General features: G+C 48.3%; 1 protein-coding gene across 1 annotated transcript in view; it reads right to left on the bottom strand.

Moving 5' to 3' along the window:
- Positions 1-21,010, bottom strand: part of LOC138527133 (coiled-coil domain-containing protein 170-like) — a 482,640-nt gene that overhangs the window by 167,318 nt on the left and 294,312 nt on the right. Inside the window, exons 8-10 of the mRNA XM_069638221.1 lie at positions 13,214-13,531; positions 10,312-10,512; positions 4,213-4,386 (exon numbers count right to left, since the gene is read on the bottom strand). Coding sequence (XP_069494322.1) covers positions 4,213-4,386; positions 10,312-10,512; positions 13,214-13,531 — 693 coding nt within the window. The remainder of the gene's footprint in view (positions 1-4,212; positions 4,387-10,311; positions 10,513-13,213; positions 13,532-21,010) is intronic.

The following is a 21,010-nucleotide window of genomic DNA, read 5'->3' as shown; positions in this document are numbered from 1 at the left end:
GCATTGCTCTGCAACCTGCACCTCCCTAGATAGTTTGCACTACAACTCCCATAGGCTCACCAAATGTTGGGAGTATTACTCCCGTGATCCTTGAAACACTTGTGTATAGGCGCGTTACAAATGCCATATCATATCATATCATATCCCTCACCATTAGCTATGCTGGCTAGGGCTGCAGGGAGGCGTAGTCCAAAACATCTGGAGAGCCAAAGGTTGCAGGCCAATAGCTTTACCATAGTGTCTCCAGCTAAGGGCAACATTTAAGAGCCAGGACACAAGGGCTTACACGATTCCTCTTGGCAGTAGTCAGGTCTGAAAAGAGTGATTCCGTAAGTGTCCTGGTTGGTGGATTTGGTGATAAATCACCACCTCATTTGACAGCAGAGCAGCCTCTGAAGCACCCTGAGGTGAGGGTCCCACATTGCACAATGAACTATGGCCATTTTACAAGTGTATTTGTGTTTAATCACTCCTGCCCTCCAAGCTATTCCTTACAAGGAGCAGGAAACACTGTTTGAAGAAGGGAGCCTCCTTTATTACTAGCATTATCATTATTGAGGGCCTCATTACGAGGTTGGAGGCAGTCATGCCCTTAATAAGGCCATGGCTACCCCCAAACCAGGGTCCGGGTCTGGGTTCCCTGAATGGGGAAATACTGGGCCATTCCGACCTTGGAGGGCCCGGTTTTTCCCCATTCAGGGAACCCCGGACCCGGTCCATCCCCATTCCCATTTGAGCTCCCATAGGGATCAATGGGAATGGGGAGCATGCTAACAACGGGCCCGTTAATGACGGGCTCGATGTTAGCATGCTGGGCCGCTCACGGGACCCGCTAAGGACGTCTGGTAAAACCAGGCGTCCTGAGCGGGTCCCGCGAGCGGACCTCGTAATGGGGTGGTAAGGGGTTAACGGCTCCGGCACCTTTACCGGCGCCGTTAACCCCCTACCGCCCTCCTCGTAATGAGGCCCTAGACTTTAAGCAGCGAAGATATAACAGCCACGGTCAAATCAGGATACCTGAAGCCAGCGAACATACAGCAGAAAGAGAAAGCACACAAAGCGGTCCCAGGCATGACTCCACTGACATAAGGCCCCAAACATGACTCCACTGACATAAGGCCCCAAACAAGACTCCACTGACATAAGGCCCCAAACATGACTCCACTGACATAAGGCCCCAAACAAGACTCCACTGACATAAGGCCCCAAACATGACTCCACTGACATAAGGCCCCAAACATGACTCCACTGACAAAGGCCCCAAACATGACTCCACTGACATAAGGCCCCAAGCATGACTCCACTGACATAAGGCCCCAAACATGACTCCACTGACATAAGGCCCCATACGTGACTCCACTGACATAAGGCCCAAAACAAGACTCCACTGACATAAGGCCCCACACATGACTCCACTGACATAAGGCCCCAAATATGACTCCACTGACATAAGGCCCCAAATATGACTCCACTGACATAAGGTCCCACACATGACTCCACTGACATAAGGCCCCACACATGGCTCCACTGACATAAGGCCCCAAACATGACTCCACTGACATAAGACCCCAAACAAGACTCCACTGATATAAGCTCCCAACCTTGACTCCACTGACATAAGGCCCCACACATGACTCCACTGACATAAGGCCCCAAACAAGACTCGACTGACATAAGGCCCCACACATGGCTCCACTAACATAAGGCCCCAAACATGACTCCACTGACATAAGGCCCCACACATGTCTCCACTGACATAAGGCCCCAAACATGACTCCACTGACAAGACTCCACTGACATAAGGCCCCAAACAAGACTCCACTGACATAAGACACCACACATGACTCCACTGACATAAGGCCCCACACATGACTCCACTGACATAAGGCCCCAAACATGATTCCCCTGGCATAAGCCCCCAAACATGACTCCACTGACATAAGGCCCCAAGTATGACTGCACTGACATAAGGCCCCAAACATGACACCACTGACATAAGGCCCCAAGCATGACTCCACTGACATAAGGCCGCACACATGACTGCACTAAAATAAGCAACATGTACTCAACCCCTCGGTGTTGCAATCCCAGAAATGTTCTTGCAAAAAGTCTAGGCCGTATATTTGAAGTGTTAGCGCTTTGGATGCAATTGCCCGTATGCGAGCTCTTCACAAAACACCAATATATGGAGGGGAAAAGGTCCGCAGTGACAAGCCGTCAATGGCTATAGAAACACATTCACACATGTGCTTTGAGACTGTGTGCAAGGCTGAGATTTCGCCGACTACACACATGCCGATGTGAAAATCCTGCTTACACATCACACCTGTTAAGCACATCCTTGCCTGGTACCAATCGGGCCGCATGGCAGGTGGTGCTGTTTGCCTGCACCGCCAGCGAGCCCGGATTCTTCATGGGGAACTGCATGCAGTGGAAGAGGGCACTGGTGGAAGGAGCTGCATGGCTGCAGGGCTGGGGGCCTCCTGCTGGCCGCAGGCCCAGCGCCTGCACCCACGTGGATGCTAGAACCAAGCACAGTGCAGCTGGCCTACAGTAAAGGGCCAGTCACAAGCATCCTTCTTGTGAATGCGGGGGTTGAACAAAATCACAGAAAGGGCCTCCCGTGCACATCTCTGCATCCGCCTCATTCTGACGCCACGCATGGCGTGTTCAACTAGAAATAGGTGCGGTTCCCGCACCATACACTTGTATCTTTACTCATGTTGGTTATTGTAACCCCTGGCTACAATCCTTGGCTCAATCTGCTGTTTTTCTGTAACATTTTCCTAAATTCAAGCGCCCAGATACCTCAGAGCTAGCCGCGCTCTACAAATAATAAACTAAACTAAACCATGCAGTGAATCTGAAGTCCAATGAGATAACACAAAGAGTGCCTTTATTCTTTCAGACGGTGCCCACTTGTGCCATGTCAGGAACATGTAAGCATATTCTGTAGCGTTCAGTTGCGCAATGACGGCTGCCATGATTGGCAGGCAATGGCAGCCCCCATTATAGACCTCCGGGGTTCAAGGCATGGGCTCAGGGCTGCCATGATTGGCAGGCAATGGCAGCCCCCATTATAGACCTCCGGGGTTCAAGGCATGGGCTCAGGGCTGCCATGATTGGCAGGCAATGGCAGCCCCCATTATAGACCTCCGGGGTTCAAGGCATGGGCTCAGGGCTGCCATGATTGGCAGGCAATGGCAGCCCCCATTATAGACTTCTAGGGGTCAAGGCATGGGCTGAGGGCTGCCATGATTGGCTGGCAATGGCAGCCCCCATTATAGACCTCTAGGGGTCAGGGCATGGGCTGAGGGCTGCCATGATTGGCAGGCAATGGCAGCCCCCATTATAGACCTCTAGGGGTCAGGGAATGGGCTGAGGGCTGCCATGATTGGCTGGCAATGGCAGCCCCCATTATAGTCCTCCGGGATCAAGGCATGGGCTGAGGGCTGCCATGATTGGCTGGCAATGGCAGCCCCCATTATAGTCCTCCGGGATCAAGGCATGGGCTGAGGGCTGCCATGATTGGCTGGCAATGGCAGCCCCCATTATAGACCTCCAGGGTTCAAGGCATGGGCTCAGGGCTGCCATGATTGGCAGGCAATGGCAGCCCCCATTATAGACTTCTAGGGGTCAAGGCATGGGCTGAGGGCTGCCATGATTGGCTGGCAATGGCAGCCCCCATTATAGACCCCTAGGGGTCAGGGCATGGGCTGAGGGCTGCCATGATTGGCAGGCAATGGCAGCCCCCATTATAGACCTCTAGGGGTCAGGGCATGGGCTGAGGGCTGCCATGATTGGCAGGTAATAGCAGCCCCCATTATAGACCTCCAGGGTTCAAGGCATGGGCTGACATAGGCTCTGGAACCCTAGATCCAGCCGGGTCCCCGGGCCTTCTCACCGCTGCATGAATCAGGGCAAAGAGCCTGGCCCCTGGACGGGGCAGCAGCAGGGCTTCTTCACTGGGCAGAAGGTGCCTGCCTGCTATCACTCTCCTTCCATTGCAGCGTCCCTTGCTGTGAGCTGCCCCAGCCCAAAGAGAGAAGCACTTGAACGCTGTGTAGAAGTGTGTAATGTCATGGCAACCTCGTGCAAGGCTGAATTTAAAACAAAATGCCTCCTTCTGCCTTGCAGGTGCTCCCTAGCGAGTACGGTGTCCCGGCAGGATTGATCACACCTTCTAGTGCTGGAGCGGGAGGTCTCACTCACCTTCTTCTGGAGACTGGAGACGAGCGCCCTGCTCTCGCCGAGATAGTCTGCGTCGACCTTGCCCAATTCCCCTGCTCTCTCCAGCAGCATGGCATACTGAGCTTGCAGGCTCTCCGTCAGAACATCCTGGTTTATTTTAAGCTTCTCTGCCAACTGCTGTAAAAACCGCATGAGCTGTGGAGGAAAGAAGGGCACATGGAACATGAGTTCAGCAGAGTTTACATCACACTAGTTACTCCTTCTCAGGACCGGGCCAGGCAGCCATGAGCTGTGGAGGAAAGAAGGGCACATGGAACATGAGTTCAGCAGAGTTTACATCACACAAGTTACTGGGCCAGGCAGCCATGAGCTGTGGAGGAAAGGAGGACACATGGAACATGAGTTCTGCAGAGTTTACATCCCACTGGTTATTCCTTCTCAGGACCGGGCCAGGCAGCCAGGTGACCCTCTGTAGTCATCAGAACACTGTATTACATGGCATTTGCACATTGAAACCCACCTAGATATGGTGAAATGTCTCTGACACAATGACCCCTCACTCGGGCCCACTGTGCACCCCGCAGAAGTATACAGAGCACACCTAGGGACCTGTCGATGCAGCAATGCACAGTGAGGTGAAGCAGGACAGCATGCTTCCAAGGTGTGCATGAAGGCTGGATTCCTAAGGGAGAGATACTTAGGAATGTACAACGGAGACCGTGTACATCATATTGTATTTATTTCTATAAAAAGTATTCCATCGTGTTCCTCCTGGCCATGCACCACTTGCAGCTGGTATAGTACTACAATGTCAACATGCTTTCCGAAAAACAAGATGGTGGCCTTGGGAGGCATATCCACCATTGCTGTTCCTCCTGGACATGCATCCTTTCTTTCAACATATCTACTCTGCACTGCACTGACGTGACCCCAAACAGACCAGTCCATCACGAGGACCCTCTTTCCTCTGTCAACGCTACTGATTCCTAAGGAAGCCACCGTGAGTGCAATTATACCTCAACTTTCCACATAAACTACTCGGGACACTACAACTCAGAGTCACACTAAGGTGTTCTACTACACTGAGACTCAGAGATAAACACCAAATAATGAAATAATTGCTGGGCTCCAGAACAAAACAGGGCCACATAGAAGAGTGTGCCTCCCCTACAGGAAGCGCATACTCTCGGCACAAACATCCTATCCACTGTGCGTAACCTTACAGACGATAGCCCAAGATGCGCACCTTGCATCCTCCCCCTATGTGGCAGGATGTGTAGGTATATGTGCGGTGTAATCAAAGGCCCCAAACCAGCCCCACTGGGAAAGGGACCTGCCAGTATTCAGACACCTGCACACTCAAACGAAACCTATTTAGGCAGACTACGCAGGTCTCTTTCTGCAGAGAAGGCCAAAACAAAAATGTAATCCAAGTGCAGATTGGAACAGCACATCACATTGCAGGCTAAGACATGAATGCAGAATTTTTCACTGAAACTGTCACCCATCAAAAGGTGGTGCACTGTGGCAATTCATACCCACCTTTCGGCATATAAACAAACAGCAGATAATTTAAAGTGTATTTCTTTAATGACTGGAAGAAACAGTCCTGTACTTTCAGCTGTCATCTTTAAAAAGAAAGAAAATGTTGTGTGAAAAGAAAGAGGATATCAATCGATGCAAAAGCAAAGTGAACCCTGATCAGTACAACACACAGTATGTCAAAGAATAAAGGAAGATGTTAGAAAATGCAATCTGTGAGCTCCCTTCAGCCAACAACAAACGGTGGGTCTCAGACTTTGGCCCAGTGAAAGCCTGGTTTGAGCATCCCAACTGTTTACAACGGCAATACAATGTGGCCTGCCTGAAAGGTGTTAAAAACCAAGTGTCCCCCGACTTGGAGTCTCTGAAAGCTTATTTGTGTGCAGGGTAGATGACCTAGCTGGTGCATGACTGGAATGTAGGTGGGAGGTGTGAAAACATGAGCTGCATCAAGGAGGAACTCTAAAAAATAACACAGGAAAATAGAAGCTTTTCAGATCAAAAGGTGGTCCCCTTCAGATAAGAGGACAGGATGCTAGATGTCTGCAGTGGGGGATCTCTCTGTAACAAATGCATCCCCCATTTTCAATCTGCAGCCTACACTTCAAACAACAAAGAGACTAATAAAACACTGCATCAAAGAGGCTAATGGTGCTTCATACAGGAGGATTCCAATTTGGATAAAAATAAATGCAGGAGGGGTAAAGTTGCCCCTAAATATTTCAAACTGTCTCCATTCTATTAGGAGACAGTTCAAAATATTTAGTGCCATTATACAGGCTCCACTAAATTATGTAATCGTTAGGGTATGTTGCCCCAATCCCCATTTTTGTGTTAAAAAATAAATAAAATAAAAAACCTAAAGATTTTCTTTTAATCTAAAAGGACTATTATCATTTAGGCATTTTTCTAGGCAACCATAAATCGTACTTCCTTGATTAATGTGTCATTTTTTAGATAATTTCCAGGCGATTTTGTTGAAATACCATTCATCCATCTGTGACTTAAGGAATTGTAATGGTGAACTAAAAGGTGTTCTTGGCTGCTCAGAATCTGTCCCAGATTTAGGAGTTGGTGAACTGGTGGAGGGTGTTTGGGTGCCGTCTTTATAAGGACATGGGAGCATGCCAGATAATCTGCTCCCGAGCCTGAATCCACTGCATATTTACTACCCCAGCTCTCCTGATTCAGGGTGTATGGGTGGCGTCCTTATAAGGACATGGGAGCATGCCAGATAATCTGCTCCCGAGCCTGAATCCACTGCATATTTACTACCCCAGCTCTCCTGATTCAGGGTGTATGGGTGGCGTCCTTATAAGGACATGGGAGCATGCCAGATAATCTGCTCCCGAGCCTGAATCCACTGCATATTTACTACCCCAGCTCTCCTGATTCAGGGTGTATGGGTGGCATCCTTATAAGGACATGGGAGCATGCCAGATAATCTGCTCCCGAGCCTGAATCCACTGCATATTTACTACCCCAGCTCTCCTGATTCAGGGTGTATGGGTGGCGTCCTTATAAGGACATGGGAGCATGCCAGATAATCTGCTCCCGAGCCTGAGTCCACTGCATATTTACTACCCCAGCTCTCCTGATTCAGGGTGTATGGGTGGCGTCCTTATAAGGACATGGGAGCATGCCAGATAATCTGCTCCCGAGCCTGAATCCACTGCATATTTACTACCCCAGCTCTCCTGATTCAGGGTGTATGGGTGGCGTCCTTATAAGGACATGGGAGCATGCCAGATAATCTGCTCCCGAGCCTGAATCCACTGCATATTTACTACCCCAGCTCTCCTGATTCAGGGTGTATGGGTGGCGTCCTTATAAGGACATGGGAGCATGCCAGATAATCTGCTCCCGAGCCTGAGTCCACTGCATATTTACTACCCCAGCTCTCCTGATTCAGGGTGTATGGGTGGCGTCCTTATAAGGACATGGGAGCATGCCAGATAATCTGCTCCCGAGCCTGAATCCACTGCATATTTACTACCCCAGCTCTCCTGATTCAGGGTGTATGGGTGGCGTCCTTATAAGGACATGGGAGCATGCCAGATAATCTGCTCCCGAGCCTGAATCCACTGCATATTTACTAACCCAGCTCTCCTGATTCAGGGTGTATGGGTGGTGTCCTTATAAGGACATGGGAGCATGCCAGATAATCTGCTCCCGAGCCTGAATCCACTGCATATTTACTACCCCAGCTCTCCTGATTCAGGGTGTATGGGTGGCGTCCTTATAAGGACATGGGAGCATGCCAGATAATCTGCTCCCGAGCCTGAATCCACTGCATATTTACTACCCCAGTTCTCCTGATTCAGGGTGTATGGGTGGCGTCCTTATAAGGACATGGGAGCATGCCAGATAATCTGCTCCGAGCCTGAATCCACTGCATATTTACTAACCCAGCTCTCCTGATTCAGGGTGTATGGGTGGCGTCCTTATAAGGACATGGGAGCATGCCAGATAATCTGCTCCGAGCCTGAATCCACTGCATATTTACTACCCCAGCTCTCCTGATTCAGGGTGTATGGGTGGCGTCCTTATAAGGACATGGGAGCATGCCAGATAATCTGCTCCCGAGCCTGAATCCACTGCATATTTACTACCCCAGCTCTCCTGATTCAGGGTGTATGGGTGGCGTCCTTATAAGGACATGGGAGCATGCCAGATAATCTGCTCCCGAGCCTGAATCCACTGCATATTTACTACCCCAGCTCTCCTGATTCAGGGTGTATGGGTGGCGTCCTTATAAGGACATGGGAGCATGCCAGATAATCTGCTCCCGAGCCTGAATCCACTGCATATTTACTACCCCAGCTCTCCTGATTCAGGGTGTATGGGTGGCGTCCTTATAAGGACATGGGAGCATGCCAGATAATCTGCTCCCGAGCCTGAATCCACTGCATATTTACTACCCCAGCTCTCCTGATTCAGGGTGTATGGGTGGCGTCCTTATAAGGACATGGGAGCATGCCAGATAATCTGCTCCCGAGCCTGAATCCACTGCATATTTACTACCCCAGCTCTCCTGATTCAGGGTGTATGGGTGGCGTCCTTATAAGGACATGGGAGCATGCCAGATAATCTGCTCCCGAGCCTGAATCCACTGCATATTTACTACCCCAGCTCTCCTGATTCAGGGTGTAGGGTGGCGTCCTTATAAGGACATGGGAGCATGCCAGATAATCTGCTCCCGAGCCTGAATCCACTGCATATTTACTACCCCAGCTCTCCTGATTCAGGGTGTATGGGTGGCGTCCTTATAAGGACATGGGAGCATGCCAGATAATCTGCTCCCGAGCCTGAATCCACTGCATATTTACTACCCCAGCTCTCCTGATTCAGGGTGTATGGGTGGCGTCCTTATAAGGACATGGGAGCATGCCAGATAATCTGCTCCCGAGCCTGAATCCACTGCATATTTACTACCCCAGCTCTCCTGATTCAGGGTGTATGGGTGGCGTCCTTATAAGGACATGGGAGCATGCCAGATAATCTGCTCCCGAGCCTGAATCCACTGCATATTTACTACCCCAGCTCTCCTGATTCAGGGTGTATGGGTGGCGTCCTTATAAGGACATGGGAGCATGCCAGATAATCTGCTCCCGAGCCTGAATCCACTGCGTATTTACTACCCCAGCTCTCCTGATTCAGGGTGTATGGGTGGCGTCCTTATAAGGACATGGGAGCATGCCAGATAATCTGCTCCGGAGCCTGAATCCACTGCGTATTTACTACCCCAGCTCTCCTGATTCAGGGTGTATGGGTAGCGTCCTTATAAGGACATGGGAGCATGCCAGATAATCTGCGCTTGAACCTGAAACCACAATGTTTATCCTTTCCCGGTCCTCCCTCTTAAGGGTCTATGGGAGACTTCTCTATAAGGATATGGCAGCATGCCAGATAATCTGCGCTTGAACCTGAAACCACAATGTTTATCCTTTCCCAGTCCTCCTGCTTTAGAGTGTATGGGTGCCGTCTTTATAAGGATATGGGAGCATGTCAGATAATGTGTGCCTGACCTTGAAACCGCAACGTTTATCCTTTCTCCTGTTTCAGGGTTTATGGGTGCCGTCATTGTAAGGCTATGGGAGCATGCCAGATAATCTGCGCTTGAACCTGAAACCATGACGTGTGTCCTTTCCCATTCCTGCCTCTTCAGGATGTATAGGTGGCATTGTTATAAGGCTATGGGAGCATGCCAGATAATCTGCGCTTGAACCTGAAGCCACAACGTTTATCCTTTCCCAGTCCTCCCTCTTCAGGGTGTCTGGGTGCCATCTTTATAAGGATATGGGAGCATGCCAGATAATCTGTGCCTGACCCACAAACTGCTGACTTTATCCTTCCTAATTCAGCTGTATAAGAGTCGGGAAGTGTGCCAGATACTCTGTGACTGAAGCTGATTTCTGAGCACCATGTAGTGTCCATCATATACACTCAGTCAGCGGGGATTTGCTTCCACGTAAGTTCTACTGTTCTGCACATTAATAAGCCTGGTATGTAGGTTAGAAGGGTATCTTGACAATGGTTTGAAACAATGAGAAAGTAACAGGAAAGGGTTGTTCTCACCTTCTTTCTCTCAAAGTGGAAGCCATCTTTGAGCAGGTCTTCTGAAGCCATTTTTCCCTTTAAGTGCTTGAGAGCGTTCTTCTGTTCCTGGAGGGCTTCTTCGGTCTTGTAGTATTTACTCAGGGTTTCGTGGTACAGCTCGCGTTGCTGCTCGAGTTGCCTGTTCAGGTCCAGAACCTTCTGCTGAAGGTCCGCGTGTGTCTGTGGGTGAAATGATAGACTGTTCTGCCTTGTTTCAGACTGGTTTAGAATTGGTTGATCCTTATGGTTCAAGACCATGGTTAATGAAAAATAAACTCATCCTTAAATAACACAATGGGCCTCATTACAAGTTTGCCGGTCCAGTAGCAACGGTGCAGATAAGCTAGTGGCACCGTTGTTACCGGACCGGCAAACTACGATTTCTGCTCACGGGTGACCTGGCAGGAGAACCGGCACCCGTGAGCAGACCATGGGGTTCAAATGGGAATGGAGAGTAATATTTTCCAACGACCGTAAATGAGCAATTACCGGGTCTGCTGGGGCTGTAATGCCCCGTTAATTGCCCATTTCCTGGTGCCAGATACAAAAATTACTCCGACAGGAGCCGTGCAGGATTTACCGGCACGGCGACCGCCGGACTCATATTGAGGCCCAATGTCTGATTTACAATTATCCTGTACATTTTCCTTTTGTGCTTTTCCCACATTAATCTTTACTATTAAGACCTGTTGTACTTAACTTTGGATAAAATGTTTGTGAATTAACCTCCATGACTGTTTTCTTTTGTATGTGTGGGTCCATGTGTCTTACTCTTTCTGAAGCACATTAGTTGTTTAGTGGAAACTGAGGTCAGATTTTGATGTAATCTATGAAGGTCTAAGGTAAGATATAGCCAAGATAAATAAACCAAGGACAAAAAAAGAAATAGAATCGCATTGTCTAATAGTTACTCTTACAAAAATGAAGAAATATAATTTACATGGCATCATTTTGAAAAAATCCATTCAGTTTCTAATGTACTGATTGAATATCTGTAAATTACTTACAATATGAAATGGCAGCCAATGAACCTCTAGAGTGGTTATAAACATGGTCAAGTAAAATGTTTTTAACAGGGCCTCTTGAGCTCTAGGTGGATATCTCATGTAACCTTACCAGATAATTACATTAAATTGGGTTATTTCTACTGTTTTTTATGTCTTTCGATCATTAGCATGCATATAAGTGTTATTTTTAAATCTTTAATTGTAACCATGTTTTTTTATTTTATTTCTGGGTTATTTTATATAACGATGTATGTACTCATCTTAAAAGGGAGCTCTGTTTGATTGGTTGTACATGGTGTTTCACCAAATTACACAAACACAGCTAGAAAAAGGAGGCATGACAACCCTTCAAGGAGATGCCTTACAAAAGGTTCCCCGTGATTTAATCAAAGTAAATGACCTTCAGCTAATTCCTTTCACTGAAATTACCTGGTGGGCTATTTTTTTCTTCATTTCTTTTAATGGTGGGGTCCCCCAAAACCTCCCCTACCCAACCACCCGCCCCTACCAATCTCCGCCCATAAGCCCAACCCCTTCTCATATACAGAACCTTTTCCTTCACGAGGTAATTTCGACTGAGCAAATTACTTAGATGAAACAAACAGTGTCCAACACAACTGTACAAAGGGAGCAGGTGATGTTAGGAGTGAGTGAGAAGATGGACTGGGGAAATACAAACACTGATGTGCAATAATGGGTACACTACTTCCATGAACACATCACGTCCATGTGTTATTTCTCAAGCAACACAAAAGCCGAAGTAGCAACCAAAGACAAGGTGTAGTGCCATTATGTTGGTGGTGCTGAGGGCCATCTTCGAAGGATGTGAAAAATGTCATGTTGAACTAGGGACGTGCATGTGTGTGAATCCAAACCACACCCGCACAAAAGGACTCTGCTACAAATCTGGGGGCACATAGAAAATGAAGATAGTTGGCTTACAAAATAGGTCTGACGGTTTCAATGGAAACAAAAGTGTGTGAATTGTTTGTAAACCTTACTGACTGTGTGCCATATATAATTGTACAATGGAATGTTGTGCTTCCATGAATACAAAAAGGAACAATTGTGGGCAACCATTTGCTGAAATCGAAAGCCCCCCCCCCATGTCATATGTCAAATCGATGAGCATTGCTGAACAGAAGACCCATGACAGAGGGTGTGGGGGGCAGGGGGTGCCTTTAATAGTAGCTCAGTAGAGAGGAGGCGTTTACAGCTGCTAAAGGGTGCCAAGCTCGGACTTTCTCACCAATGCCAAGCTCTGGGGAGTGAAGTTGCTGGCCCATTCCCTTATATATATGGGCTTTCACCACCCATCCAACGTCTTAATGCATCAACCCCCCCCCCCTTCTAAAGGTCCTCAGCCCCACCCCTTGGGACTCCTTTCCCCCACAGCTGCACAGCGTAGAGCTAGTCCGCTTCCACTCTACTCTCAGGATACTCTTGCTTTCTGACTTATCCTAGCCCCACACTCTTCTTCTCGTCCTCCCCCAACTTCCCCATTTTACCCATTGACCCCACTCTCTCTATGCTTTCTTGTCTTACTCCCTTGTGCGCCCTGAAATTGTCATTTTCTTCATATGGGGCATACTACAAGCACCCATAAAATCAAGAAATAGCATGTATTAGAAGACAGAGGCTATGGGATTCATTGTGTGTCCGAAGGCAGTGACAAATGCCCACTTCAAGAGGACTACAGCCAGAGACAGCCAATGGTATTCTCATAACATTTTCACATACATGTCTGCTTTACTCAGTTCATAATGCGATCCTTTGCCTGGAACCCAAAATGTTCGAAGAACCAAACCGCCAAAGATCCCAAATGTTGCATCACCCATGGAATTTTATGGAGGTTAGAGTCGGAGAATACTTACGGATTTCCACGAGTTCTCACTGGTGCACACGTCTTGAATCCGCTCCTTTATGGCCTCCTCTGTGGACGGAACTGTGATGAAACCATTACTGAGGAGTGTGGCCAGCTGGCTGAGGAAGGTCTGATGTAGGGTCTGTGCGGCTTTGGCCTCATAGTAGGAGGTCCGCATGGTTCGGTCGAGCTCACTCATTTGCTCGTCCTTGTGCAGCAGGTCTTGCTGGGAGCTATTCCAAACCTTATGGCTCTCCTTAAGCTTTTCCAGCAAGATGCTGTTATCCCGCTCCAAGCTCTTCTTAGTCCCCACGGCTTCATCTCGCTCCTAGGTTAAACACAACGAGATGTGTTAGTCCAAGAACACCTTTGCTTAGCTTTCCATTGCAACTGGAGGGAAGTGTCACTGAAACACATTTAGGAACAAGAAGACGGTGAAGCTAGAATCTCTATTCTGCCAAAGGTACTTCTAAGTATTAAAACAACATCAACACAGTCCACACTTGGAAAGCAAGGAAGCCATGCCCCCAAGATCATTCAAGAACCTCAAGCAAGGAAGTCATGCTCCCAAGATCATCCGAGAACCTCAAGCAAGGAAGTCATGCCCCCAAGATCATCCGAGAACCTCAAGCAAGGAAGTCATGCCCCCAAGATCATCCGAGAACCTCCAGCAAGGAAGTCATGCCCCCAAAATCATCCGAGAACCTCAAGCCAGGAAGTCATGACCCCAAGATCATCCGAGAACCTCAAGCATGGAAGTCATGCCCCCAAGATCATCCGAAAACCTCCAGCAAGGAAGTAATTACCCCAAGATCATCCGAGAACCTCAAGCAAGGTAGTCATTTCCCCAAGACCATCCGAGAACCTCAAGCAAGGAAGTCATGCCCCCAAGATCACCTGAGAACTTCAAGCCAGGAAGTCATGCCCCCAAGATCCTCAGAGAACCTCAAACGGAGCAAGATCGGTCACTTTTTGTGAGTCCAGGCCTCCCATTGCAGAACCAACTCTGTTGACCACACTGACCCCTTATATTAAAGCAACCACAAAAGGGTCTTGCATTTTAAGATACCCAACCCCGTACATACGTTCCTAGATGTACCACCTCAGCCTAGCAAAGGGTCTGACAGACAGACAGACGGCACATGGGAACAGCAACGGCTCTGCAGACACCTCTCTCTGGACCTCAGACAGCAAAGGCAGCTGATTGTACCCTACTCAAAGTTTCTCACTCTGATTCACCGTCTGAGCTGGTCCTGTCAGGATTCAAGACCCTACTCAAAGTTCCTCACTCCTATTCAGCGTCTGAGCTGGTCCTGTCAGGATTCAAGATCCTACTCAAAGTTCCTCACCCCGATTCACCGCCTAAGCTGGTCCTGTCAGGATTCAAGACCCTACTCAAAGTTCCTCACTCCTATTCACCGCCTGAGCTGGTCCTGTCAGAATTCAAGGGTATTGTACGTTTTTACCATATAAAAAAGTCCGACCCCACCAAACGACCTAAAACAAACACCACGAAAAGTTTGGACTACCAAAAGTCTGAATTTTTCGTGGTGTGTGTTTAGGTGTGTCGGTTGGGTCAGACTTGGGGCTGGGGGGTTGACCCCGCAACACCCCGATCACTACAGTAAGCGGGGGTTGCAGGGAGCAACCCCCATCCCCCTGCAAAAAGAAAAAAAAAGGGTGCTGCAGGGCTGTCCCCCGCAATACCCCGCACACTATGCTATACAGTAGAGTGAGCGGGGCGTTGCGGGGGACACCCCCAGAGCACACCTAAGAAAAAAAAACAGGGGCTGCGGTGGTGTCCCCTGCAACATCCCACTCACTATATTTTACAGCATAGTCAGCAGGGGGCTGCGGGGGAAACCCCTGCAGCTTCAAAAAAAAATAAAAGGATCCTGCGGTGACGGTTCCCAATCACGGAAGTGAAAGGGAACTGGCGCTGCAGGGACACAACGTAAAGCAAAGGTAAGTAGGGTTTGGGTATGTTGGGGGTGTGGGTGGGGGTGTGTTAATGGTGTGGCTGTGGGGGTGTGTGGTGGGTGTGTTGTGGGTGTGGGTGGGTGTGTGGATTTGTAGGGGTTTTAAATGCGTGTTCACATGGGAAATGCAAACTTTTCCTTCACGCAGATCCAGATTCAAGACCCTACTCGAAGTTCCTCACTGCTATTCAGCGTCTGAGCTGGTCCTGTCAGGATCCAAGATTCTACTCCAAGTTCCTCACTCCTATTCACCGTCTGAGCTGGTCCTGTCAGGATTCAAGACCCTACTCGTAGTTCCTCACTCCTATTCAGCATCTGATCTGGTCCAGTCAGGTTTCAAGACCCTACTAAACGTTTGTCACTACTATTCAGCGTATGAGCTTGTCCTGGCAGGATTTGATGCCCTACTCAAAGTTCCTCACTCCTATTCAGCATCTGAGCTGGTCTTGTCAGGATTCAAGACCCTACTCGAAGTTCCTCACTCCTATTCAGTGTCTAAGCTGGTCCTGTCAGGATTCAAGACCCTAATCCAATTCCCTCACTCCTATTTAGCCTCTGAGCTGTTCCTGCCAGGATCCAAGACCCTACTCCAAGTTCCTCACTCCTATCAAGCGTCTGAGTTGGTACAGTCAGGATTTGGGACCCTACTCAAAGTTCCTCACTCCTATTAAGTGTCTGAGCTGGTCCAGTCAAGTTTCAAGACCCTACTAAAAGTTCCTAACTCCTATTCAGAGTCTGAGCTGGTCCTGTCAGGATTCGAGGTCCTACTCAAAGTTCCTCACTCCTATTCAGCGTCTGAGCACTTCCTGTCAGGATTTGAGACCCTACTCAAAGTTCCTCACTCCAATTCAGCATCCCAAGCTGGTCCTGTCAGGATTCGAGGCACTACTCAAAGTTCCTCACTCCTATTTAGCGTCTGAGCTGGTCCTGTCAGGATTAAAGACCCTGCTCAAAGTTTCTCACTCTAATTCAGCGTCTGAGCTTTTCCTGTCAGGATTCGAGACCCTACTCAACGTTCCTCACTGCTATTCAGCGTCTGAGCCGGTCCTGTCAGGATTTGAGGCCCTACTAAAACGTTTCTCACTCCTACTCACCGTCTGAGCTCGTCATGTCAGGATTTGAGACCCTACTCAAAGTTCCCTAATCCTAGTCAGCGTCTGAGCTGGTTCTGTCAGGATTCGAGAACCTATTGAAAGTTCCTCACAGCGCCTGAGCTGGTCCTGTCAGGATTTGGGACCCTACTCAAAGTTCCTCACTCCTATTATGCGTCTGAGCTGGTCCAGTCAGGTTTTCAGACCATATTAAAAGTTCCTCACTCCGATGCAGTGTTTGAGCTGGCTCTGTCAGGATATGAGGTCCTATTCAAAGTTCCTCACTCCTATTTAGCGTCTGAGCATTTCCTGTCAGGATTTGAGGCGCTACTCAAAGGTCCTCAAACCTATTTAACACCTGAGCAGGTCCTGTCAGGTTTCAAGGCCCTACTCAAATTTCCTCACTCCTACTCAGCGTCTGAGCTGGTCCTGTCAGGATTCAAGACGCTACTAAATGTTTCTCACTCCTATTCAGCATCTGAGCTGTTCCTGTCAGGTTTCAAGGCCCTACTCAAATTTCCTCACTCCTACTCAGCGTCTGAGCTGGTCCTGTCAGGATTCAAGACGCTACTAAATGTTTCTCACTCCTATTCAGCATCTGAGCTGTTCCTGTCAGGTTTCAAGGCCCTACTCAAATTTCCTCACTCCTATTCAGCGTCTGAGCTGGTCCTGTCAGGATTCAAGACGCTACTAAATGTTTCTCACTCCTATTTAGCGTCTGAGCTTGTCCTGTCAGGATTTGAGACCCTACTCAAAGTTCCTCACTCCTATTCAGCATCTGTGCTGGTCCTGGCAGAATTGGAGACCCCACCCAAAGTTGCTCACTCCTATTCAGCATCTGAGCTGTTCCTGTCAGGTTTCAAGGCCCTACTCAAATTTCCTCACTCCTACTCAGTGCCTAAACTGGTCCTGTCAGGAGGATTTGAGACCCTACTCAAAGTTCCTCACTCTTATTCAGCATCCGTGCTGGTCATGTTAGGATTGAAGACCCTACTCAAAGTTCCTCACTCCTATTCAGCATCTGAGCTAGTCCTGTCAGGATTCAAGACCCTACTCAAAGTTCCTCACTCCTATTCAGTGCCTAAGCTGGTCCTGTCAGGAGGATTCGGGACCCTACTCAACGTTCCTCACTCCTATTCAGCATCTGAGCTGGTCCTGTCAGGATTCGAAACCCTACTTAAAGTTCCTCACTCCTATTCAGCGTCTGAGCTTGTCCTGGCTGGATTTGAGGCCTTACTCAAAGTTGCTCACTCCTATCCAGCGTCTGACCTGGTCCTGTCAGGATTTGAGACCATACTCAAAGTTGCTCACTCCTATTCAGCGTCTGACCTGGTCCTGTCAGGATTTGAGACCATACTCAAAGTTCATCACTCCTAGTCAGCGTCTGAGCTGGACCTATCAGGATTCAAGGCGCTACTCAAAGTTCCTCACTCCTAGTCAGCCTCTGAGCTGATCCTGTCAGGATTTGAGACCCTTCTCAAAGTTCCTCACTCCTATTCAGCATCTGAGCTGGTCCTGTCAGGATGCAAGACCCTACTCAAAATGCCTCATTCCTGTTCAGCGTCTGAGCTGGTCCTGTCAATTTTCAAGACCCTACTCAAAGTTTCTCACACCTATTCAGCATCTGAGCTGGTCCTTTCAGGATTTGAAATCCTACTCAAAATTCCTCACTCGTAGTCAGCGTCTGAGCTGGTCCTGTCAGGATTCAGACCCTATGCAAAGTATGTCACTCCTATTCAGTGCCTGAGCTGGTCCTGTCAATTTTCGAGACCCTACTCAAATTCCTCAAACCTCTTCAGCGTCTGAGCTGGTCCTGTCAGTATTCGTGACCTTACTAAAAGTTCCTCACTCCTATTCAGCATCTGAGCTGGTCCTGTCAGGATTCAAGACGCTACTAAAAGTTTCTCACTCCTATTTAGCGTCTGAGCTGGTCCTGTCAGGATTCGAGACCCTACTCAAAGTTCCTCACTCTAATTCAGCGTCTGAGCATTTCCTGTCAGGATTGGAGACCCTACTCAAAGTTCCTCACTCCTATTCAGCATCTGAGCTGGTCCTGTCAGGATTGGAGACCCTACTCAAAGTTCCTCACTTCTATTCTGCATCTGAGCTGTTCCTGTCAGGTTTCAAGGACCTACTCAAAGTTCCTCACTCCTATTCAGTGCCTAAGCTGGTCCTGTCAGGAGGATTTGGGACCCTACTCAACGTTCCTCACTCCTATTCAGCATCTGAGCTGGTCCTGTCAGGATTCAAGACCCTATTCAAAGCTCCTCACTCCTATTCAGCATCTGAGCCGGTCCTGTCAGGATTTAAGACCCTACTCAAAGCTCCCTAATCCTAGTCAGCATCTGAGCTGGTCTTGTCAGGATTCAAGACCCTACTGAAAGTTCCTCACAGCGTATGAGCTGGTCCTGTCAGGATTCAAGACCCTACTCAAAGTTCCTCACTCCTATTCAGCATCTGAGCTGTTCATGTCAGGATTCGAGACCCTACTCAAAGTTCCTCACTCCTATTCAGCATCTGAGCTGGTCTTGTCAGGATTCAAGATCCTACACAAAATTCCTCATTCCTATTCAGTGCCCGAGCTTGTCCTGGCAGGATTCGAGGCCCTACTCAAAATTCCTCACACCTATTCAGCGTCTGAGCTGGTCCTGTCAGGATTTCAGACCCTACTCAAAGTTCCTCACTCCTAGTTAGTGTCTAAGCTGGTCCTGTCATGATTCAAAACCTTACTGAAAGTTCCTCACTCCTATTCGCCCTCTGGGCTGTTCATGTCAGGGTTCAAGGCCCTACTTAAAGTTCCTCACTCCAATTCACCGTCTGAGCTGGTACTGTCAGGATTTCAGACCCTACTCAAAGTTCCTTACTCCTAGTTAGTGTCTAATCTGGTCCTGTCAGGATTCGAGACCCTACTCAAAGTTCCTCACTCCTATTCACCCTCTGAGCTGTTCATGTTAGGATTCGAGGCCCTACACAAAGTTCTCCACAATGTTCCTCACTCCTAGTCAGCATCTGAGCTGGTCCTGTCAGGATGCGAGACACTACTCAAAGTTCTTCACTCCCTTTCAGCGTCTGAGCTGATTTGAGGTTCCCTACAGGGTATCCGGTGATTCCATCGAATGCAATGCATCGAATGCAAAAGCCTTGAAAAAATGCATTTGTTTTGTAGGTAAAGGTTTATTTTTATTAAAATGGGTTTTACAGGGTAAAAAACGGGGATCCCACCCCATTAAATTTTTTTTTAAAAAAATGCATTTTTTCGATGCATTTATTTCGAGGCTTTTGCATTCGATGCTTTTGCATTCGATGCTATCACTAAAAACCTCCCTACAGATCTGTGCAGTGGCTGCATTAATCCACTTCTATTTAGGAAGACAGAAGAGTATTCATTCAACCCCCAGGGGCATGCCTTTGGTCGACGAGTGCGTACAACTGTAAGAAATTTAACACTTATGAGCGCTTATTCCATTGGGTGCCTTTTCAATCTTTGGCGAAAACGGATGCAGACAATTTCGAAAAGTAAGCCGAGAAGGAGTGCTCAGCTGGGCCTGATGAAAGGTTGGTGTTTTATGCAGGTGCTGTACAAACCACAATAATGTGATGTTCCCTCCTAGTCCTGACATCTGCCACGCCAGTTACTCCTAGCAGTATTGCTATCAATGTAGTACCATTACCTGGAGTACTTGAACTACTAGTGTTACTCGTTGTAGCACTTACTGGTGGGAAGCTAGACCCAAGACACAGGGAGTGGCTTGGTCCTTATAACGAACCATGAGGTCAAGCGGGGAAAAGGCCAACACATGGATTCCTGTCTCCCCACCACCCTCAACACAAGACCGATACCTGGGTGCAACCTGACGCAGTGCGTCCTCATTCCCCAGCTGCACAAAATCCACACCGGAAGTCCTGCCTCCCCACCAATCACTTCACAAACCCCATGCCTGGCATCCCAATGTTGCCATGTACCTCATAGAGAGATATCTCGATTTGCCCAGAATCACACACTCTATTTAAGAGATGTTGGGATTTAAGCACAACAAGACCACACCTTTTCTAATGCTCTAGCTGACACTAATATCTGTTAATGTACAGGTTTAAAGAGCTACAATTGTACTCTGTTTTATTATGATGACTTTAAATGTACACAAATCAGATTATGATTGAAACTGGCAAATATAGAATATATATATTGCAGTAGTGGCCCTGTAGTTATGGTTAAGTTGCTCAACTCATAGGAAGAGCACTTTTTGGGCAGCTTATAACTTTGCTCCCCCTGGACGAATCCTTACCAAACTTTGCAAACACAGTATATGACCCTTTCTGAATTATTCTGGCAAGTTTCGTAAGGTTTCATCAAGGGGGGGAGTTAAAAGGGGTCCCATTTTATTTTCCATAGACGCAATGATAAAAGGTTTTGCTCATGCCTACAGCCCAAACCGCTGGACAGATTTTCACCAAATTTGCGGCAGGAACAGCGGCTTGATCCCGAAAGCGTGCTTTTGGTGTAAATCCGCCCAGTAGTTTTCTTTAAAGCCCGCTAAAAGCAAGTAAAATAAAATGAGTGATATCTGGGTTCAGTCCGCAGAGCCACTTCCCTGTTCGGTCTGTGGATGGGCATCCGATTGGCCTAGAGGGCGATGTGATGTCCGCGGACATCAGACGTGCCCACTGATAGGATGGTGAAAAGCGTGAAGTGCGTCAGATTTCTGGTAACATCCACCATGTTGGATTCACGGACAT

This window comes from Ambystoma mexicanum, chromosome 14 (assembly GCF_040938575.1).
Source record: "Ambystoma mexicanum isolate Mex_15411 chromosome 14, UKY_AmexF1_1, whole genome shotgun sequence".
Lineage (NCBI taxonomy): Eukaryota > Metazoa > Chordata > Amphibia > Caudata > Ambystomatidae > Ambystoma > Ambystoma mexicanum.
The sequence above is the reverse complement of the archived record's forward strand: the minus strand, read 5'-3'. Positions and strand labels throughout refer to the sequence as shown.